This window comes from Macrobrachium nipponense, chromosome 20 (assembly GCF_015104395.2).
Source record: "Macrobrachium nipponense isolate FS-2020 chromosome 20, ASM1510439v2, whole genome shotgun sequence".
NCBI classification, from domain to species: domain Eukaryota; kingdom Metazoa; phylum Arthropoda; class Malacostraca; order Decapoda; family Palaemonidae; genus Macrobrachium; species Macrobrachium nipponense.
In genome coordinates this window covers 66043046-66067013 of record NC_061089.1, presented here as the reverse complement: position 1 = coordinate 66067013, position 23968 = coordinate 66043046, and the positions used below count along the sequence as shown (strand labels likewise).

At 44.5% G+C, this 23968-nt stretch overlaps 1 protein-coding gene across 1 annotated transcript in view; it reads left to right on the top strand.

The window, feature by feature from the left end:
• Nucleotides 1–23968, top strand: part of LOC135220448 (sorting nexin-17-like) — a 191612-nt gene that overhangs the window by 65464 nt on the left and 102180 nt on the right. The window contains exons 4-5 of the mRNA XM_064257592.1: nt 6926–7013; nt 7325–7409. Of these exons, the coding sequence (XP_064113662.1) occupies nt 6926–7013; nt 7325–7409 (173 nt within the window). The remainder of the gene's footprint in view (nt 1–6925; nt 7014–7324; nt 7410–23968) is intronic.

Here is a 23968-nt window from a genome sequence, read left to right as displayed (position 1 = left end):
GTATGGACAAGTCAGTAAGAGACGGAGCGAGTGAAATCGCCTCCCTTTATGGGGCCGGCATCGTGAAGAAGAGGTCGGTTTACTGTTCCTTCTTAACGAAGTCGGTCTCCCATGCTCAGAGGTCTTCTTTGCTGTTTGCTCCTCTGTCTACTCAGTTGTTCCCGAAACATCGAGTGCAGGACATTTCGAGGTCACTTTCGGCCAAAGCCACCCAGGACCTTTTGGCACAGTCGGCAAGAAAACCTCGCCCTTCCTTCCCTACCAAGGCTAAGAAGGAAAAGGCAAGTGTTCGAGAACCCTTTCGAGGGGCATCTTCATCAAGAACCTCTACGTTTAGAGGTCGTAGACCTTCAAGAAGGGGTAAGACTTTCGCCAAGTCTGTTAAAGCCCCCAAATAACTTGCAAGTCCTTCAAACAACGGTGGGCGCCAGACTCTTAGTTTGCAGAAGTCTGGGCCCAAAAAGGGGCGGATCCTTGGACCCTTTCTATTTTGAGGAGAGGTTACCTCATCCCTTTCGTCGAAAGACCTCCCTTCGACGACCATCCCAAGGGAACTGACGGCCAGGTACAGAGACCCCATCATGAATCAAGCTCTCCATCTAGCAGTAGATCAGATGCTGGAGAAGGGGGCTATCGAACTAGTGACAGACCATCATTCATCGGGCTTCTACAACCGCCTTTTCCTAGTTCCGAAGTCCTCGGGGATGGAGACCGGTGTTGGATGTAAGCGCCCTGAACTTCCTTCGTCAGAAAAGAAGAAGTTCACGATGGAAACGCCTTCATCAGTGCTGGCAGCGCTTCGTCCAGGGGACTGGATGGTTTCCTTGGATTTTCAGGACGCTTACTTCCACGTACCGATCCATCCTTCCTCGAGGAAGTTTCTCAGATTCATGATGGGGGGGAAAATTTTTCAGTTCAGGGCTCTGTGTTTCGGCCTCTCGACGGCCCCTCAAGTGTTCACGGGGATTTTGAGGAATGTGGCTCAATGGCTTCATTTGAAAGGGGTGAGGATATCCATGTACCTCGACGATTGGCTAATAAGGGCCAATTCAGAAGATCGTTGTTTGAAGGACTTACAAGTAACTTTAGAATTGACGAAGGCTTTGGGACTTCTCGTCAATTTCAAGAAGTCATCACTAATTCCCGAGCAAGAGTGTGTGTATCTCGGGATACAGATGAACTCTCTGAGTTTTCGGGCTTTTCCCTCGCAGGAAAGGATAGCCCGAGGATTCGAGAGAGTAACAACCTTCTTAGGGAAAGAAGTATGCACAGTGAGGGAGTGGATGAGTCTGCTGGGGGGACACTCCTCTCTGGAGCAATTCGTTTCCCTAGGAAGGTTGCACCTGAGACCGCTCCAATTCTTTCTTCATCGGAATTGGAGTCGTCGTTCTCAGGATTTGACGTTCTCCCTGTCGTTATCCCAGGACATCAAGAAACATCTCTTATGGTGGACAGATCCCAACCTCTTTGCGAAGGGACTGTCTCTTCAATCACAGACCCCCAACCTGGTGTTGTTCTCCGACGCGTCGGACATGGGGTGGGGTGCAACTCTGGGAACCAACGAAGTGTCAGGTACCTGGGTGGGGGACCAGGTAGCCTGGCACATCAACAGAAAGGAGTTGATGGCTGTGTGGTTGGCTCTGAAGGCTTTCGAGCCCAAAGTCAGAAGATCGGTAGTGCAGGTCAACGCGGACAACACTACAGCTCTGGCATACATCAGGAAACAGGGGGGGACGCATTCCTTCTCCCTGTACGAGACAGCAAGAGACCTTCTTCTGTGGGCAGAAGAAAGAGGAATCAAGCTTCTCACCAGGTTCGTGCAGGGAGAAAAGGAATGTAGAGCAGATCTCCTCAGCAGGAAAGATCAGGTCCTTCCCACAGAGTGGACCCTTCATCTGGATGTATGCCAGAGCCTGTGGAAGTTATGGGGCAGGCCACACATAGACCTCTTTGCCACGTCAAAGAACAGAGGCTGGATCTTACTGCTCTCCGATATCGGATCCAGAGGCAGTAGCAATAGATGCTCTTCTTCTAGACTGGAACGGACTCGACGTCTACGCGTTTCCCCCCTTCAAGATCTGGGGCTAACTATCAAGAAGTTCGTAGAGTCCGATTCAACGAGAATGACCTTAATCGCTCCCTTTTGGCCGGCCCAAGAATGGTTCACAGAGGTACTGGAATGGTTGGTGGACCTTCCAAGATCGCTCCCGCTAAGGAGCGATCTACTCAGACACCCACTTCGACAGGTACCACAAAATCTCCTCGCTCTCAGTCTGACTGGTTTCAGACTGTCCAAAGTTTGGTCAGAGCGAAAGGCTTTTCAGCAGCAGCTGCTAAAGCAATCGCAAGAGCGAGGAGACCTTCCACCTTGCGTGTATACCAGTCAAAGTGGGATGTCTTCAGACGTTGGTGCAAGAGGAAGAACATTTCCTCTTCCAGTACCTCTGTGACCCAAATTGCGGATTTCCTTATTTTCCTCAAAGAAGAATGTCATCTGGTTGTGTCAACTATTAAGGGATACCGCAGTATGTTGGCGGCGGTATTTCGGCATAGAGGCTTAAATATATCCGATGATAAGGACCTGCATGATCTTATTAGATCATTTGAAACCATTAAGCGTCCTCATGTAGTACCGAACTGGAATCTAGACGTAGTCCTACAATTCCTTGGATCGTCTAGATTCGAACCTCCTGGCTTAGCCTCTTTCAAGGACTTGACGAAGAAGGCTATCTTCCTTTTGGGCCCTAGCTACAGCTAAAAGAGTGAGTGAGCTCCAAGCTATTGAGGGCAATGTAGGGTTTAAGGAAGATTCTATGGTATGTTCGTTTCTTCCAAGTTTCCTTGCAAAGAATGAAAACCCATCACGCCCTTGGCCCAGGAGCTTTGAAGTTCGTAGTTTATCTTTTCTAGTAGGGGGAGGAGCCTGAAAGAACTCTTTGCCCTATGAGAATTATGAAGTATTTCCTTAAGAGGAAGGAACAACTTAAGGCTAATCAAGATGTACTTTGGTGCTCCGTAAAGGACCCCACTCGGCCCATGTCGAAGAATGCTCTTTCCTTTTTTCTGAGAAGCCTTATTACAGAGGCACATGTTGCCTGTAAGGAAGATCAGTTTAGACTACTGAAAGTGAAAGCTCACGAGGTGAGAGCCATCGCAACTTCGCTTGCATTCAGAAAAAATATGTCTGTGCGGAACTTGATGGAGGCGACTTTTTGGAGATGCCAATCGGTTTTCGCAAACCACTACCTACGTGATGTAAAAATCACATATGATAAATGCTTCGCCTTGGGTCCTTTCGTATCGGCGGATTCGGTGCTGGGGCAGGGAGCTGAAACTTATCCTGTGTAAATTTTTTATATGTTACCCTATATTTTATATTGTTGTTTTTTGGTTGTCTGAAAGAGGTTGCAGGAGGCACCTCTTTTTGTCGTAATATTAACCCTTTGTATTTTGGTTAGGTGGTCTGGTGGGTTTTGGCTCCTTGCAGAGGTAGTGGTAAGGATCTGTTAGGTAAGCGGACAAGGTCCCTCTAACAGCATCCGACTTGGATTCTACCACAATAGGGGATCACATATCCCAGTGGTAGATCCGAGAGTCTTTCAGCATCAGGTCACGTCCTAGCTGTAGCTCTCCAGGCAATGCAGACTCAGAGATAGTATCTATGAAGTCTTCATCCTGAAAAGGTGAGAACCAAGGTTTTTATATCCTACAACATTAGTTGTTTCCCGTCTTACCTGTATTATTGAGCTGTCTCTTACCCTCCACCAAGGGTGCCAATCAGCTAAGTATATATCTGTCAGGGAAGTTCATGTACAAAAATGATATTGTTAAACTACAATAAAGTTTTGTACATACTTACCTGGCAGATATATACGATTAATGGCCCACCCAGCCTCCCCTCAGGAGACAGGTGGAAGAGAAAATCTGACAAGCTTACGGGAGTGGTTCGTACATCCGCCACCCAGCGGCGGGTAAGGTAGACCACCTGACCTACCTGTCGCGTGTGCCGCGAGATTTGAAATTCTGTCGGGAACGTCGGAGACTATAGCTAAGTATATATCTGCCAGGTAAGTATGTACAAAACTTTATTGTAGTTTAACAATATCATTTTTGTTCTTCTCATAGATTAACAGAATGCCTTATTATTAAACTTTACAGGTAGTAATAGTAGTACTGATAATGATACTGTAATGATATTAATCCACCTTCACCTCATTTAAGTGTTTTTCACGATACCAGCCTTATCAGGTCTGGTCTGTGGCCGATTTATTGTCCTCACTGGCTGTGTTAATTTTTTATTATCACAACATGTAACCTTATCTTTCATATTACAGTACACTAATTTGATGTCCTGGTAAAGCTAAAGGGTTCCCCCCGTATTCGCGGGGGAAAATCAGACCCCCCTGTGAATCGCTAGTTGAAACCCCTATGAAAAGGCTTCAAACTGTCTATTTTGTTAAGTAAAACTCAAGACAACCCACTAAAATATTTATACCTGGTTTCTTAAATAGTTTTATCACAAAAAGTGCATTTTATGATGAAATTGATATAAAAAACCAGGATTTAGTGGATGTTTCTTATAGGGAAATTTGTTCCAGAGAGAAATCCATGAATCCCGAGTCCGTGAATATGGGTTGTTCACTGTATTAGTACTATTGTATCCTATGTAAAAGAAAACAAGCGAACAAAAATAAAGTATCCATATCACAAATTGAAGTTAGCCATAAAACATTTTTTATGGTACTTTATTTTTAAATTCAGCAAAAATTTATGATTTGAAATATATATGTATGCATCTCATTTTGTTAACCGGCACAAAAGTACAATAAATAATTTTCATTAGATATATAATTCATTGCTATTTGTGTTAGGTATGATACAACAAAGCACAAGGAAACAAATGCAAAATATACAGTGTTGTTGTATGTTATTAGTAACACCTACTATTTGTTACTATTTTTCAAAAAATCATCAGAAATAGGTGAATTGAGATGCGTACAGTAGTATCAAATTTTTTTACACACTGAGAAAGTACTGTAATTCACGTTTCATATGGTGTGTACAGTGCAGTATAATTCATTACTAGTATTTGTGTTATGGTACATATGACACAGCGCACTCCCAAAAAATGTAAAGAAACCTACCTATGTGAACAGCCAGGGAGAAATTACCCAGAATGATAGTTATTTCACATGGGAAGGTACTATAATTTGCATTTCATATTATATATAATTTATTATTGTTACATATGACACAACACCTCTCCCCCCAAAAAAAATAAGTAAACAAACTTAATAGTGTGAGAGCTAGGGAGAACTGACACACAAGGGGATATTTCACATCTAAAAGTTTGCTAAAAATAGGTAAATTGAGATTCAGTACCTTATTTTTCTTTACACAGTGAGAAAGTGAAGTAATTTGTTTTTGATGATATATAATTCAATAAATTATGTGTTAGGTATAACGCAGTCCCTCAATCAAAAAGTAAACAAACTTACGTGAGAACTTACGTGTACGTATAAGTTGCGTTCAATTGAATTTAACCAAAAATAGTGTATGTATATGTACATAATTGGTAATATTTATTGATATTGGTAAAGTACAAGATAAATTGTGTTCCTAATCATAAAATATTTTTTCCCCCCCAAAAAAATTACACACAAAGTACAAGAAAATAAAAAAAAATACACAAATAATAAAACAGTACCATTAAAGAATGCATCGTATAAAAATATGTAAAATTGTCATATTCAGATCTCTATGTTATGATGTGTTTTTTTAATTTTTGCTTATTGTCTGTAAAAAATATCTTCTATGGATGATCAAGCGTGTCAGTCACCTTGGCTGGCGCGACGCTCCAACCTTCTACGTGTGCGCGCACGTGCTCAGGCACATTTTTGCACTCAAACCCCCCCACTGGCCCATCTCCCTCACTTAGGCCCTCGCTTTCTGTGTCGTCATCGGCGACAAAACTAGACGACGTTATTTCCTCCTCCTCCTCCTCCTCAGATTCCCCCTCATACACACTAAAACCACTAAATTCGAGCTCACTTTCGGGATGCGACTCTCAAACAGACATTGGGGGCAAATGTTCATCATCACTAACATCGGGAGTGATGTCCTCGTCACTAGATGACCAGCTGCCATCAAAATGAGGAATTGCGACATGCTGCCGATCGAGCTCTAATAAGTAATCGTCAGTGTCCTTTGGTTCGAGGCCTCCCAAATGCCTACGAATGCCCCTAAGGACATCCCGATGCTTCCTAGGGGTTACTAAAGGCACACGAGAGACACGTTGTGGTCCTTGAACACTTTCAGCCACACGAGGCTGCACGGAATGGCGTTCGAGACATCTCTACGTACTTCTTATACCACCACAAATACTCAAACTCTTGCAAAAGTTTGACAAAACACGATTGCGGCAAAAGATCGCTCTCGGACGACGCATCACTGATGCTGGCTGATGCGAGAAGGAGGCATTTTGCGCATGCGCACTTGGGTCACGCTTGTAAACAAAACAACAGCTTGATCCGTGAACAACCAGCATCCCCCAAGGCACGTGATTCAAAAGTTTTTGCCTAGTAGGCCTATAACTGTTTTTCCACGAATTCTTAAAACAAACTTTTTCGTTGACGTACCATACGTCCAATCGGCATACGACAGACAATTTTAGTCGACGTTTAATATGTCCAATCGGCGTTAGAGAGTTAATATCTGTATTCTGAGATCATCTTCAGATGAGACATTGCAACAAAAATAACCCCTGGGATGTCTTCCCTCTCTTCGGTGACTTGATGCTTGGTCATTCCACATAGTCTGGTGATAAAAAAACTAGAAGTAATATGTTTTGTATTTTTGAAGAAAAAATGATAGAAAGTAGTTATTATTAGTGTGAAAAATTCATCATGCATCAATATTCTTTCAGAAATTATGCACCCAGATTCATCTTCCTAATGAATTGGTCTACTACTTTGCCCTTTTCCTCGTGAAAAAAGAAGAAAATGATCTAATTGGTAAGTATTAACTAAAAAATTGTGTATAAGGTGCTGAGCGTTATCTCTCTCTCTCTCTCTCTCTCTCTCTCTCTCTCTCTCTCTCTCTCTCTCTCTCTCTCTCTCTCTCTCTCTCTCTCTCTCTCTCTCTCTCTCTCTCTGTTATGACTTTTAGCCTTAAAATTTAATTAATTCATCTAATGCCATTAGTTAAAAGCAAAATAGAAGGAGAAGGTAAACAATAATTTTATTAGACATTGCAATATATATTATTCATGCTATTTGGATAATGATGAGGAAGAGTAATACGTACTGTACATGTTTATTTGCAGTTGTGAAGCGATTGCAGGACTTTGAAAGCCCTTATATCTCTCAGAGATGCATGAAAGGACTACACAGAATAGTTTTAAGGAAAAAGTAAGTACTGGACAGTACTGCATACCAGTGATGTCATTCAGAATTGTTAAATACTTGGTGCTTCATGATTTAAGGAATTATGATTTTGTGACAAATATTTTCAGATATATTTCAAGTAGGACATATAAAAATTTACTTTTAGTTTTAAATAAGGAAGGGACATGGGGTCCATATAAAAATTTACAGGCAGTCCCTGGCATACGGTAGGTTTGGCTTACGGCGTTCTTAGGTTATGACGCTTTTCAATTATATTCATCAGAAATTATTTCCAGGTTTATGACACATGTTCCAGGGTTACGTCACTTACGACGCCGATCTGACGGAAGAAATATGACTCCAAAAATGCAAAATAATCAATATTTGAAAGGTTTTTTAATGAAAAATGCAATAAAAATGCATTTTACATAGTTTTTAATATACTCAAACCATTAAAAGTAAGGTTTTCTTAGGATTTTTGACAATTTTCCAGCTTACGATAATTTTCAACTTACGATGCGTCTCAAGAATGGAATCCATGTCATAAGTCGGGGACTGCCTGTACTTCTATTTTCAATTGAGGAAAGGGACTAGGGGTACATATGGAAATTTACTTCTATTTTCAAATGAGTAAAGGGACATGGGGTGCATACAAATATTTACTTTGATATTTTCAAATGAGGAAAGGGACATGGGATAGGTACATATAAAAATTTACTTCTATTTTCAATTGAGGAAAGGGACATGGGATACATTTAAAAATTTAGGCATTATTATAAAAACCTGTACTAGCTTTATATAAATAACTTACAAGTAAATTACATAGCTGTAAGTTTCTACTCTACAGCAGCTCAAAATTTTAAAGATTTGGAAATCGCAGTAGCACTTTTGTTTCGGGTGTAGGGAACTAGCCTCGGCCACTTTCAGGGAAGAACAGGTACAACATAGCTAAAGGGATCAATTTGTTTCTGCTGGTCCACAATATTACATGGTGGTTGAGCTGCTCTTGAAATTGTTGGTCACCGGATGGTTGTGGTTCTTCACCGGTTGGGTGATGTATTCCATTATGTAGCTTTGATTATATCACAGATTTTTTTTCTGATTTTGACTTTTGATTGGATTATGTCAGACTAGTTCATCCAGTATTAGGTTTGCAGCCACAAGACTGACTTCGGTTGACTATGACTCCCATACTGTGTTTTGTATGTGTAGAGGACAAGTTTGTTCTTTAACTCTGTCTTGCGATGAGTGCATAGACTGGGATAAGGGAAAATGGCAGGCATTAGATTCTCATTTAATGAAACTTAAATGTGACGGTAGGAAAGTGGCTGCTAGAGCCAAGTCTAAGACTGCTTGTTAGTTGAGTTCACCTAGAGTTGATAATGTCGATATTCCTGTATCTGTTATGCCAGTGGTTCCTAAACTGCGGCCATAACCTGTGGATATGTATTATGTGTAAAACGATGGGTTTTATACATATGTGGATTATGCTTGGTGGTGGCAATGGGCCATGGACAAGTATCCTGTATGAAAAGTGGGTAATGACCAGAAAATGTTTGGGAACCACTGTGTTACGCCTTTAGACTGCCTTTCCACACATTACTATCCCTCCAACTTTCCCCACAACTCCAATTCCCAGCTCCCTTTCTTCGGAACCCAGTGCCATTGCCAGTCTCGAGGCGTGGATAGACCAAAAGTTTTGTCTATTAGTGAATACCATGACCCAAGTTGGGACTTCGGTTAAAGTCCTTGTGGACAAAATTAATAGTTTCATACATTCAACTTCCCTGTCAGATATATACTTAGCTATAGACTCCGTCGTCCCCGACAGAAATTCAAATTTCGCGGCACACACTACAGGTAGGTCAGGTGATCCCGCCGCCTGCCGCTGGGTGGCAGGAATAGGAACTATTACCGTTTTAAGCCAGATTTTTCTCTGTCGCGGTACTAGTAACATCGTTGCTAGTTCCTCCTGACTTGAATTTCGAATTTCATTACGCCGTTGATCTTTTGGACTGCTATTTGGTGACGTATTGGATCTTTGGTTTGGCATACGCTATTGTGGACTGTTTTTTGGATTTGGCTTTGGAATTTCTCATAATGTCTGACGTGTCGATTTCGTTCAGAGTGTGTGCGAATGAGAATTGTTTTGTGAGACTGCCGAAAGCTTCGGTGGATCCTCACACCACTTGTAAAAATTGTAGAGGGAATGTATGCTCTCAATTGAATACATGTGATGAGTGCAAGAATTTGAATGAGGAGGAATGGAAGTTGCTTAATTCCTACCTAAGAAAGTTGGAGAGAGATAGGGCTAGAAAAGCCTCTTCCAAGAGTGTAAGTAGGTCGGTCTCTAACGAGCCAGTTAGCGGACTATTGCCTATTGATAACCCTATTGTTTCCTCCCATACAGCTTTACCTTCCCGATTATCGGACTCGGCAAGCTCAACATCGGAAATTGCGAGTCTGAAAGCTTCGCTTAAACATATGGAACAAAAAATTAAAGAACTGGAAGGTAAGTGCAGTGAAAGTGTTCCCAGTGAAGTGGAGGGTGCGTCTGATCGGCTCTGTCTCGCTCCCAGGCCTAGACCTCTTTCAAGCTCCCAAGACCAGTGGAGAAGAAATGTCGAAAGCCGCAGGGAGGTTTCAGAGAATCCCCACCGGTCAGGCGTCCCCTCGGCAGATCCTGTAGTTACGTCCCGGGCTGCCAAGGATAGTCGTTGGAAAGACGTCCTGAAACAGTGTTTTTCTTCGTCTGATTTCTCATCTAAAAAAGGATGGAGTTCAGATAGATTGTCGAGACCTTCGAAGAGAACTTGGAAGTCTCCTTCATTCGACTCAAGCCCTGAAGAATTTCCGGAAGAATATCCTCCGGAAAAGAGGAAGAAGAATGTATATTCAGAAGCTTCTTCTCCTGCATCGGAGGTTGGAAAGAGAGACGTAGCTACGAAGATGTTAGAGGATATGCAGAAACAGATATCTTCCCTAGTAGGAGTTCTTAAATCTGATCAGCCTAGAAGGAAGGATAGATTTCTCCCTATCAAAAGATCCCGTCCTTTAGAACTATCTGAGAGCTCGGACGAGGCGCCTGCCAGAAGCCTGGCGCCAGCCAGACGTCAGGCTACTGTCAAGCGCAAAAACGCCGTCAAGGCGACAAGATGTGTATAGGGAACTTCCTACTAGGAAGAAAGCACATGAGATGTCCGTATCGAGGAGTAAAATTGGAACTCCCGAAATCGGACGAACTCCTGAAAGGAAGCGCAAAGAGCCTGAAGCGCCTGAAGCGCCTGAAGGGAGGCGCAAATTAACTGAAGATCCTGGAACTCTTTTGGCGAGGCGAAAAGAGTCTGGAGCGCCTGAAATGAGGCGTAAAGCTCTTCAAGTAAAAGGAATGAGGCGCAACGCGCCTGAAAAGCCTGAAGTGGCTAAAAGGAAATATTTAACTCCTGGAGAGCCTAGAGCGCCTGATATGAAACATAGAGCGCCTGGAGAGCCTAGAACGCCTCAAAGGAAAAGCAAAGAGCCTAGGGAGCCTGAGGCGCCTGAAAGAAGAAGCAAAGCGCCTAAAGAGCCTGAGGCGCCTGAAACGAGGCGCAAAGCGCCTGAAGAGCCTGAAGCGTCCGAATGGAGGCGCAAGGCGCCTGCAAATCCTGAAGCGGCTGAAACAAGACGTAAAGCGTCTAGAGCGCCTGAAAGCAGGCGCAAGGATTTGTACAACCCAGAATACAATTTGGATGAGTTATCGGAGTTTGAAGTGGACTTGGAGGCTCCTCTTTGGGATTTTTCTCAAGATCAATTTTCCCCTGACAGGGCCTCTAGGTGTCGCACAGGTGATCGTAGCCCCTGTCGGGAAGGAATGGATCATGAAAAAAGGGAACGACATTTAAGGACTTCTCCTGGTAGGGACGAAAGTTGTCGCACAAGCGGCCGCCGTCCTTGTCAGGAGGGCCTTAGGGTAAAAGAACAACATCGGCCTTCTCCTGGCAGGGACTCAAGATGTCGCACAAGCGACCGTAGCCCTTGTCAGGTTGCAGCCGGTGTTGCTGCAAGCCCTGTGCATTCCCGAGAGAGGAGTCCCCCGGTCGCACACTCTTCTCCGAATAAAACTCAACCAGAATTAGAGGATGTTTCGGACTCTGAAGAAAACAAGGGGGCAGGTCTTTCTGGTTATAAGATACTAGCAGCCCTCTTGTTAAAAGAATTTGGAGAGTCTCTGAGTCCTGCTGCCCCTCCTTCTCCTCGGTCTTTATTTTCGAGTACGAAGGCTGCGAAGTCCTCCTCTTTCTTGAAGATGCAACCGACCATTTCAATGAAGAGGGCTTTGCAGTCGGTCGGGAATTGGCTTAAAACCAAGGAGGAGGCGGGGAAGACTGTGTTTACCTGTCCCCCTTCCAGGCTATCAGGGAAGAGAGGGATTTGGTATAGCACAGGGGAATCTATGGGACTTTCTCTTCCCTCATCTGCTGAAGCGGACTTCTCGACCTTGGTGGATTCGGCAAGGAGGCATGCACTTCCAGCAGCCAAAACAAGCTGGACAATGTCTGAAATGGACCATCTCCTCAAGGGAATATTCCATGTCTTGGAAGTTTTTAACTTCCTAGATTGGTCCCTTGGGGCTTTGGCCAACAAGACTCAAGACCCTCAGTTTTTGGAACCAGAAGTCTTGCATAGTGTTTTGGCATGCATGGACAAGGCAGTGCAGGACGGATCGGCTGAAGTGGCATCCTTGTTCGGGACAGGAGTATTAAAGAAGAGGGCTGTCTTTGGTTCTTTTCTTACCAAAGCAGTCTCTCCAGTACAGAGGGCTTCTCTTTTATATGCCCCTCTGTCTAAACAGCTGTTTCCTTCTCAGTTGGTAAAGGACATTTCCCATACGCTTACTGAGAAGGCAACACAGGATTTGCTGGTACATTCTGCTAAGAAGCCTAGGCCAGCTGCTTCTGTCTCGAAGAGGGAGCCAACACCTGCCCAACAGCCCTTTCGAGGTAGAGCTTTTAATCGAGCCCCAAGGAAGAGAGGAGGAGAGAAAAGAGGAAGATCTTCCATTAGAGTTCCAAAGAAGAACGCAAAATGAGATTCCAGTCCTCCAATCACCAGTAGGGGCCAGACTTCTGGGATTCTCGGAAGCATGGGCTTCAATGAAAGCAGATTCTTGGTCCCTGCAAGTGCTGAGGAAAGGATACCTCATCCCCTTCAAGAACAGACCTCCATTGACGACGACTCCGAGGGAGCTGTCGGCGAGATACAAGGACCCTGTAAAGAGAGAGATCCTTCATGGACTGGTGCAGCAAATGTTGGAGAAGGAGGCCATCGAGGTAGTACAGGATCCGCACTCCCGAGGTTTTTACAATCGCCTATTTTTGGTGCCGAAAGCCTCGGGGGGGGTGGAGGCCTGTCCTGGACGTGAGTGCATTGAATCGCTTCGTGGAGAAGACAAAGTTCTCCATGGAGACATCCAACTCGGTTCTCTCTGCTCTCCGTCCAGGAGATTGGATGGTCTCCCTCGACCTGCAAAATGCATACTTTCACGTCCCCCTGCATCATTCGTCGAAGAAATATCTTCGATTCATGGTGCAGGGAAGGATTTATCAGTTCAGGGCTTTGTGTTTCGGCCTCTCGACGGCTCCTCAGGTGTTTACATCGTTGATGAGAAACGTAGCAAGATGGCTACATCTGAAGGGGTGAGGATATCTCTTTACCTAGACGATTGGCTTATAAGAGCGCAGACAAGACAAAAGTGCTTGGAGGACTTGGAGATAGCTCTTCAATTGACCAGATCTCTCGGATTGCTCGTAAACCTCGAGAAGTCTCACACAATCCCCAGTCAGACTATCGTCTATCTGGGGATTCGGATGGATTCTCGGGGTTTTCGAGCGTATCCATCCCAGGAAAGAATCTCGAAAGGGTTGGAGAAAATCTCGGTCTTCCTAGAGAAAGAACGAAGCTCAGCGAGGGAATGGCTCAGTCTTCTGGGCACTCTTTCCTCGCTGGAGCAGTTCATCTCTCTAGGGAGACTGAATCTGAGACCCTTGCAGTTCCATCTCAGAAGGAGTTGGAACAGAAGAAAAGGAGATCTTTTGGATACCTTTCCTATAGGAGAGAGTATCAAAAACCACTTACGATGGTGGTTAGGACCACTGACAAGAAACGAAGGAGTGTCCTTGGCCCTTCAGAACCCTCACCTAGTGTTATTCTCAGACGCTTCGGACACGGGGTGGGGAGCAACACTAGGGACGAAGGAAGTGTCAGGCAGTTGGACAGAAGAACAGAAGGCCTGGCACATAAATGCAAAGGGAACTCTTAGCAGTGCACTTAGCACTGCAGGTTTTCGAGAACGAAGTCAGAGGCGTGGTGGTCCAAGTCAACTCGGACAACACCACGGCTCTGGCTTATATAAGAAAACAAGGGGGACACACTCTTTCTCCCTTTACCAACTAGCAAGGGATCTGTTGATATGGACAGAAGAAAGAGGGATTCGACTCCTGACGAGGTTCGTTCAAGGAGGGAAGAATATAAGAGCAGACAGATTGAGCAGGAAAAACCAGGTCCTTCCAACAGAGTGGACCCTTCATTCACAAGTCTGCCAGCAACTATGGTCTCTTTGGGGGAAGCCGCAAGTGGACCTGTTTGCAACATTCCTATCCAGGAGGATGGACAACTTTTGCTCGCTGGGGGACGATCCCAGAGCCCTATCCATAGATGCCATGCTCATGGATTGGGAGGGCATAGACGCGTATGTGTTTCCCCCATTCAAGATGCTGGGGGAAGTAATGAGAAAGTTCGTGTCCTCGGAGGGAATGAGGATGACATTGATCGCTCCTTATTGGCCTGCAAGAGAATGGTTCACAGAGGTACAGGAATGGATTAGTGGACTTCCCCAGATCTCTTCCCGAAAGGACAGATCTGCTCAGACAACCCCACTTCGAGAGGTATCACAAAAATATCCATGCTCTCGCTCTGACTGCCTTTCGACTATCGAAAGATTGGTCAGAGCGAGAGGCTTTTCTCGCGAAGCGGCAAAAGCAATTGCTGGAGCAAGAAGGTCCTCAACCATGCGGATATACCAATCGAAGTGGGAAGTTTTCCGTAGATGGTGTAAGGCGAAGAAGCTGTCCTCCTCCGATACCTCTGTGACCGAAATTGCTGATTTTCTTTTGTTTTTACGAGAAGAATCTCATCTGGCAGTGTCAACCATTAAAGGCTATAAGAGCATGTTATCAGCTGTGTTCAGGAATAGGGGCCTGAACATAGAGAATAACAAAGATCTGCATGATTTGATTAGATCATTTGAAACTAAAAAATTAAGAACTTCTCTCGCCCCTAGTTGGAATCTGGATGTGGTTCTCAAATACCTTATGTCGGAGAGATTTGAACCTCCCGATAAAGCTACTTTCCGGGACTTGACTAGAAAATGCATTTTCTTAATAGCTCTCGCCACTGCGAAAAGAGTGAGTGAGCTGCAAGCGCTTGACTCTAGAGTGGGTTTTAAGAAGGATTCAGCTGTATTGTCCTTTAAACCTTTATTCTAGCTAAAAATGAAAACCCCTCGAGACCTTGGCCTAGGACTTTTGAAGTAAAAGGCCTTTCTCAATTAGTTGGGAATGAAATGGAAAGAACTTTATGTCCTGTGAGAACTTTGAATTTTACCTGCAGAAGAAGAAGCAGTTGCAGGGTTGCAATCAGAGTTTATGGTGTGCAGTTAAAGACCCTAGAAGAGCTATGTCAAAGAATGCCTTAGCATTTTTTGTTAGGAACATCATAATGGAAGCCCACATGAGCTGTGATAGTGAGGCATATAAGACCTTAAGGGTAAAAGCACACGAAGTACGTGCAGTCGCTACATCATTGTCGTTCAACAAGAACATGTCAATGAAGAACATCTTAGCGGCCACATATTGGAGATGTCACTCAGTGTTCGCCTCACATTACTTGAAAGATGTGAGAGTGACATATGAGAAATGCTTCTCTATAGGACCTTATGTATCAGCGGATACAGTGCTGGGGAAAGGAGAGAAGACTGATCCTTAATATTAATTTTTGTCCTTATATTTTATATATTGTGATTTTAAAATTATTGGTGTTGAGTTTTTAGGTTGTTTGAAAGGTGTTTGGGGATAACGCCTTTCAATCATATTTACTAATCCACGGTTAGGATCGGGTGATCGGGATCAGTATTTTACTCCTTTATATGCCAAGAGGCATAGGTATATTGTCATGTAAGTGAATAAGACTCCAGTGACAATTGCCATTAGGTTCTGTTGAGTAAGTGGATAAGACCCCATTGACAGTCCTTTTCAAGAGTTCTCAGCCATAGGGCACACCCTCGCTGAAGCTTTTGAGGCGAAGCAGACTTCTCAGCACAAGCTAAGAAATCTTCCGCCTAAACAGGTAGGAACTAGGGTATTATTAATTAACTTGTATTACCTACAACATATGTTGTTTACCTATTAGGTCAGTAATTAGCTGTCTCTTGCCCTCCGCCAAAGGTGCCAATCAGCTAAGTATATATCTGACAGGGAAGTTGAATGTATGAAAATGATATTGTTATTGTACAATAAAGTTTCATACATACTTACCTGGCAGATATATACGATCGTATGGCCCACCCAACCTCCCCTCAGGAGACAGGTGGAAGAGAAAAATCTGGCTTAAAACGGTAATAGTTCCTATTCCTGCCACCCAGCGGCAGGCGGCGGGATCACCTGACCTACCTGTAGTGTGTGCCGCGAAATTTGAATTTCTGTCGGGGACGACGGAGTCTATAGCTAAGTATATATCTGCCAGGTAAGTATGTATGAAACTTTATTGTACAATAACAATATCATTTTTAGTGAAAATGCAGCAGAGGAGGGGACTATCTGTCCCACCGACGCTCCTAGACCGAGATTCTTGCTAAACTCCCCTGCCCCTGGGAGGTTGGTGGGGTTAGCCCATGGTTAGTTGCCCCTTCAAACGAGCCTGTTGAACGTTTATTCCAGGACTCGTTATGCGGCCATTGGAAAGGTGCCCATATGAATGTTCATGCCCTCGAGTGACTTGGACACTGGTGTATATAAATGGCTAAGTAACCACTTCTCTGTCTTGAGGCCATTGAAAAGGCCTGCTTTATAGTAGAAGATGATTCTCCTTTGTTTGATAAATGTACTGAGGAGTGAGAGCGTAGTCCGCTCCCCGTGTAGCTTTTAGGAGAACCCCCATCAGGTGTTGAAACACTGATTTTAAGAAGTGCCCAGTGTATGATGAACCCAGCAGCCCCAGAAACGTCTTTGAAGAGGAGTGAAATCTATGAATTTAAATGCCTGGTGGAAGGATGCCACCAATTCTATGTTGGGATGGCCATCACCAGGCTCTCCAAGTGTCTCTTTTGCCACCTTCAAGAAAGGGCCATTTTCAATCATTATAGAGAAAACCATAAGAGAAGTATTGACCAAGCACTGAACTGAAGACGTCTACGGTTTCTCAAGGCACTGCATATATCAACACAGTAAAAGAAACAGAATTTCTCCCTACCATCATGAGAAGAAATACAAGAAACCAACGACACACCATCGAGAGAGAGAGAGAGAGAGAGAGAGAGAGAGAGAGAGAGAGAGAGAGAGAGAGAGAGAGAGAGAGAGAGAAAGTGGATGACATGTCACGTGGATGGCTTATAATTCCTACCACCCGGGTGGTGGGTACCCCAACCAACACCCACCCCCACCAACAACCCTGGATGGACCTAGGAAATCTCAATGCCTCAGGGACAGATTTTGTCACCAACTTACAACCAATTAAAATCCTTGCTTACCGACCTACACCTACTGATTGTACACGCCCTGTCTGCTATAAATACTTGTAAACCACATATCTTAATTCACTTTTATACTCTCAGATGACTGCCTCTGTGCTATTGGCACTTTAGAGAAAATAAACCTAAGGCAACTGAAATCTTTATACATATGTCCTTAGGAAACTGGATATACCAGCTACATGCTGATGAGAAAAAGATAAGAATTGAGAAGATTCTATATAAATTAAATGCTTTTGAAACAGCAATAATATTGTTATTGTTTTATATTATTATTATTATTATTATTATTATTATTATTATTATTATTATTATTATTATTATTATTATTTCCTCCTTAGGAGTCCATCACTTTTCTTACTATGTGCGCCGTTTCTAGGATCACACACTTCTGCATGAGTCCTGGTGCTACTTCAGCCTCTAGTTTTTCCAGATTCCTTTTCAGGGGTCTTGGGATCATGCCTAGTGTTCCTATGATTATTGGTACAATTTCCACTGGCATATCCCATATCCTTATTTCTATTTTCAGGTCCTGATACTTATCCATTTTTTCCCTTTCTTTCTCTTCAACTCTGGTGTCCCATGGTATTACGACATCAATGAGTGATACTTTCTTCTTGATTTTGTCAATCAACGTCACGTCTGGTCTATTTGCACATATCACCCTATCTGTTCTGATACCATAGTCCCAGAGGATCTTTGCCTGATCGTTTTCTATCACTCCTTCAGGTTGGTGTTCGTACCATTTATCACTGCAAGGCAGCTGGTGTTTCTTGCACAGGCTCCAGTGGAGGGCTTTTGCTATTGAATCATGCATCTTTTTATACTGGTTCTGTGCAAGTGCCGGACATTCGCTTGCTGTGTGGTTTATAGTTTCATTTTTCGTATTGCACTTCCTACATATGGGAGAGATGTTATTTCCATCTATCGTTCTTTGGACATATCTGGTTCTTAGGGCCTGATCTTGTGCCGTTGTTATCATTCCTTCAGTTTCCTTCTTGAGCTCTCCCCTCAGTAGCCATTGCCACGTGTCATCGCTGGCTAGTTCTTTAGTCTGTCTCATGTATTGTCCGTGCATTGGTTTGTTATGCCATTCCTCTGTTCTTTCTGTCTTTCTCCGGTCTCTGTATATTTGTGGGTCTTCGTCTACTTTTATCAGTCCTTCTTCCCATGCACTCTTGAGCCACTCGTCTTCACTGGTCTTCATATATTGCCCCAGTGCTCTGTTTTCGATGTTGACGCAGTCCTCTATGCTTAGTAGTCCTCTCCTTCCTTCCTTTCGTGTTATGTATAGTCTGTCCGTATTTGCTATTGGGTGTAGTGCTTTGTGTATTGTCATATGTTTTCCTTCCGTTTTCACTGGTCTATGCTGCGAAAGTTCTGCCTTCGTCCATTCCACTATTCCTGCGCTGTATCTGATTACTGGCACTGCCCATGTGTTTATGGCTTTTATCATATTTGGTGTTGAGTTTTGACTTGAGTCTCTGCATATACTCTTTCCTGATCGTGTCCTTCATCTCTTGGTGTTTTTTATCCCCTCCTTCCATTGTTCCCAGGTATTTGTATCCCGTCTCATCTATGTGTTTGATGTTGTTCCCATCTGGTAGCTTTATCCCTTCAGTCCATGTTACTTTGCCCTTTTGTATGTTGACTAAGGCACATTTTTCTATTCCAAACTTCATCCTGATGTCCCCAGATACAATCCTTACAGTCTGGATTAGGGTATCTATTTCCTTGATGCTCTTACCATACAGCTTGATGTCGTCCATGAACATCAGATGGTTAATTCTGTTGCCTCTTTTCTTGAGTTGGTACCCAGCATCCATCTTCTGCAGTACTTTTGTCATGGGAATCATGGCTACTACAAAGAGTAGTGGGGACAGTGAGTTGCCCTGGAAGATCCCTCTCCTGATATTAACCTCTGCTAGTCTTATTCCAGAGCTTTTAAGTATTGTATTCCAGTTGCGCATTGTATTTTTGAGGAAGCTGATGGTGTTTTCCTCTGCCCCATATATTTTCAGGCATTCTATTAGCCATGTGTGTGGTACCATGTCGAAGGCTTTCTTACAGTCTATCCATGCCATGCTTAGGTTGGTTTTCCTTCTCTTACTGTTCTTCATTACCATTTTGTCTATCAGGAGCTGGTCTTTTGTGCCCCTACACTTCCTTCTGTAGCTTTTCTGTTGGTGGGGGAATGGTGTTTGTCTCTCTAGGTAGTATAGCCTTTCACTGATGATACCTGTTAGTAACTTCCACATTATTGGTAGGCAGGTGATAGGCCTGTAGTTACTGGCTATATTTCCCTTACTCTTGTCTTTCTGAACTAAGGATGTTCTTCCTGTGGTCATCCATTTTGGGCGCATGGTGATTTGTGATACAATGCTGGAGTTGTTCTGCTGCTATTCTTGGGTGTAGGGTCTTGAATTCAGTTTTTGAGCCAGTATCCATGGACTTCATCGGGACCTGGGGCTTTCCAGTTAGGCATTTTCTTTAGTTGGTGTCTGACTGTGTCTGTCCTGATGTCAGTGAATCCTTGTTTTATTCTCCCTGTTTCTTCAGCCTTGACTACCTTGACTATTATTGTTATTATTATTATTATTTTTTTTTTTTTTTTTTTTTTTTTTTTTTTTTTTTTTTTTTTTTTTTTTTTGCTCTATCACAGTCCTCCAATTCGACTGGGTGGTATTTATAGTGTGGGGTTCCGGGTTGCATCCTGCCTCCTTAGGAGTCCATCACTCTTCTTACTATGTGTGCCGTTTCTAGGATCACACTCTTCTGCATGAGTCCTGGAGCTACTTCAGCCTCTAGTTTTTCTAGATTCCTTTTCAGGGATCTTGGGATCGTGCCTAGTGCTCCTATGATTATGGGTACGATTTCCACTGGCATATCCCATATCCTTCTTATTTCTATTTTCAGATCTTGATACTTATCCAATTTTTCCCTCTCTTTCTCTTCAACTCTGGTGTCCCATGGTATTGCGACATCAATGAGTGATACTTTCTTCTTGACCTTGTCAATCAACGTCACGTCTGGTCTGTTTGCACATATCACCCTATCCGTTCTGATACCATAGTCCCAGAGGATCTTTGCCTGATCGTTTTCTATCACTCCTTCAGGTTGGTGTTCGTACCACTTATTACTGCAAGGTAGCTGATGTTTCTTGCACAGGCTCCAGTGGAGGGCTTTTGCTACTGAATCATGCCTCTTTTTGTACTGGTTCTGTGCAAGTGCCGGGCATTCACTTGCTATGTGGTTTATGGTTTCACTTTTCGTATTGCACTTCCTACATATGGGAGAGATGTTATTTCCGTCTATCGTACTTTGAACATATCTGGTTCTTAGGGCCTGATCTTGTGCAGCTGTTATCATTCCTTCAGTTTCCTTCTTTAGCTCTCCCCTCTGTAGCCATTCCCAATTGTCATCGCTGGCTAGGTCTTTAGTCTGTCTCATGTATTGTCCATGCATTGGTTTGTTGTGCCAGTCCTCTGTTCTTTCTGTCTTTCTCCTGTCTCTGTATATTTCTGGGTCTTCGTCTGTTTTTATTAGTCCTTCTTCCCATGCACTCTTTAGCCACTCGTCTTCACTGGTTTTCAGATATTGCCCCAGTGCTCTGTTTTCGATGTTGACGCAGTCCTCTATACTTAGTAGTCCTCTCCCTCCTTCCTTTCGTGTTATGTATAGTCTGTCCGTATTTGCTCTTGGGTGTAGTGCTTTGTGTTTTTGTACATGAACTTTCCTGTCAGACATATACTTAGCTTACGTCTCTGACGTCACGACAGAATTCAAAACTCGCGGCTAACGCGACAGGTAGGTCAGGTGATCTACCTTACCCGCCGCTGGGAGGCGGGTGTAAGAACCATCATACCTTTCTTGCCAGATTTTTTCTGTCGTCGGTGTCGACCACACCTGTTGTCGGTACCTCTTGACAGTTGGATTCTTTTCTCGTTTTCGCCCTGGATTGTTTCTACGGACTTTTGGTGAAGTACCCGATCTTTTGGCCTGGCTTTCGCGATTTGTGGACAGTTATTGGACTTTTCTTTGGATTTTTCTTGGATTCATGATGTCTGATGTTGATACTAAGAAAACTGCTATGTTTAGAGTTTGTTGTATGACTGATTGTAAGGTGAGGCTACCGAAAGCTTCAGTAGACCCTCACACGGTATGTTTGAAGTGTAGAGGGAATGAATGCACCTTTAATAACCCTTGTAATGAATGTGAAAAGCTGAATGAGGATGAATGGAAGTCTTTGTCTTCCTACTTGAGGAAGCTTGAAAAGGATAAAGTTAGGAAAGCTTCTTCCAGGAGCAGTAGTAGATCTCGTATTAGCGAGTTGGATGTAGATAATCCTATTTTAGAAGTAGCTCCTTTGTCAGTTTCAGCTCCTGCTCCCTGCACCGAAGCCGAAGATACGCCTTCGGAAGTGGCTTCAATGAAAGCCACCATTCGCAGTATGGAGAGGAAAATCAAGCAACTAGAAGGTAAGAGTGATTCCAATAGTGATTTGTGCAGTGAACCCAGTGCAGTGGAGGGTGCGTCTGATCGGCGCCCTAATGCTTCCAGGCCTAGACCTCTTCCAGACTCCCAGTCCCAGTGGAGGAGGAAAGTCGAAAGCCGCAGGAAGGTTAGGGAGCATCCCCAACGGTCAGGCGTCCCCTCGGTAGTTCCTGTTGATCGTTCCCAGGCTACCTTGGATCACTCCAAGAGAGAAATTTTGCGCCAGTGCTTCTCGTCGTCGCCTTCGCCTTCTCCTAAAAGAGGATGGAGCTCTTCGGAAGCCTCGCGCCCTTCGAAGAGAGCCTGGAATGCTCCCTGCGCCCGCCCTTCCAGCCCTGAAGTTTTTTCGGAAGAGCCTGAGGTGGAAGCGAAGAAGCGAAAGAGATCTCAGGAGTATCGTTCACTTAGCGGAGATCGAGCCTCTTCTCCTGTTCACGAGTTGGTTGAGTTCTCCTGCAAGGGTGTTGGCTAACCTTCAGGCGCAGATTTCGGCTCTGGCTGGCTCTCTTTACGGGTCTTCTCGGCGCAGGAAGGACGTCTCGCTTCCTGTAAAGAAGTCCAAGCTCCCCTCTCCTGACTCTCGCTTTTCGACGGAAGAGGCGCGCTCAACTGTTCGTTCGGATTCTCGCAGGAGGCTCTCTGCTTCGGACAAGATCAAATCTGCGTATAAGCGACATTCGCCTGACAGACAAGTTTCTCCTTCAGACAAGAGCAAACTGCGCGTAGGAGATCCTCACCCTACAGACGCTCTTCTCGAGACAGGATCGCTCCCCTTGACGGGCGCCAAGAGCCTAGTAGGCACTACTCACCTCGTAGCCGCTCCTCGTCTCGCCTCCACTCTCCGGCTGACCAAGCGCCCTAAATCGGACAGGCGCTTTTCGCTGGACAGGCGTCAAGAGCTTGTTAGGCGCGTTTCGCCTGGCAGGCGCTCTTCTCCTGACTTTTACTCGCCTCGAGTCAGGCGCCGAGAGCCTAGCAGGCGCTTCTCCCCTGGTAGGCGCTCACCTAGTAGGCGCTCGTCGCCAGAGATTCTCTCGCCTCGGTTCAGGCGCCAAGAGCCTGGTAGGCGCTTTTCGTATGACAGGCGCAGTTCGCCTGGTAGCCGCTCATCCTTTGGATAGGCGCCAAGAGCCTGATAGAATTTCTTCTTCATACAGGCGCTCTGCACCTGACTGCCGCCTGACTCCTATTAGGCTTCAAGGATCTGGGAAACGCACTCCTCCAGACAAGAAGGATGTTGCAAGTAGACACTTGCCTGAAGCATTGTCTCCAAGACGTATACGTCTATCTGCCTCTAGAGACTCCTTTAAGAATAGTCGCGCCTCTAAGGATCAGGAAGGCTCTTCGGCTCAGGAGGAACAGGACCCCTCAGAAGAAGAAGGAACAAAAGACGCCTCAGTTTCCTCCTATAAGGAAACTTACAGAGTTACTCCCTGCAAGAGTTTGGAGATATTCTTTCTCCTGTGGCTCCCCCCTTCTCCTCTTTCGTTATTCTCCACTTCGAAGACGTCGAAGGTTTCGTCTTGTGTTAGGATGAAAACTACTGTTTTCCATGAAGAAGGCGCTGAGAGGTTTTGGAGAATGGCTCCTTTCGAAGGAAGAGAAAGGGAAGACGGTTTTTTCTTTCCCTCCGTCTAAACTGACCGGCAGATTGGGATTCTGGTACGAATCGGGAGAACCTTTAGGCCTCGCTCTCCCTTCGTCTGCGGACTCGGACTTCTCTTCATTAGTGGATGCTGCTCGTCGTTCCGCCCTCTTGTCCGCCAAGACTACGTGGGGAATGAACGAACTTGACCACTTACTGAAGGGAATGTTCCGAGTCCTGGAAGTTTTCAACTTCCTTGATTGGTCTTTAGGTGTGCTGGCTAATAAGACCAAGACCCCAGATGCTCTGTCTCCTGAAGATCTTAACTGTGTACTCACTTGCATGGATAAAGCAGTGAGAGACGGATCGAGTGAAGTCTCCTCACTGTTTGGAGCTGGAGTGCTTAAGAAAAGGTCGGTCTACTGTTCGTTTCTCACGAAGGCAGTGTCTCATGCACAAAGGGCATCGCTCTTGTATGCTCAACTCTCTCCTCTTCTGTTCCCCAAGAAAATTATCCAAGATGTATCGAGTGCCCTTTCAGCTAAGGCTACTCAGGACATGTTAGCCCAGGCGGCCAGGAAACCTCGCTCTGTCTTCCAACCCAAGACCAAGAAAGAGACTCCTCTGAGACAGGAGCCCTTTCGAGGAGGACCCGCTGTCAGCGGTTCCTGCAACCAGAGGGACTAGATCTTTTAAGAGAGGTAAAACCTTCTCGAAGTC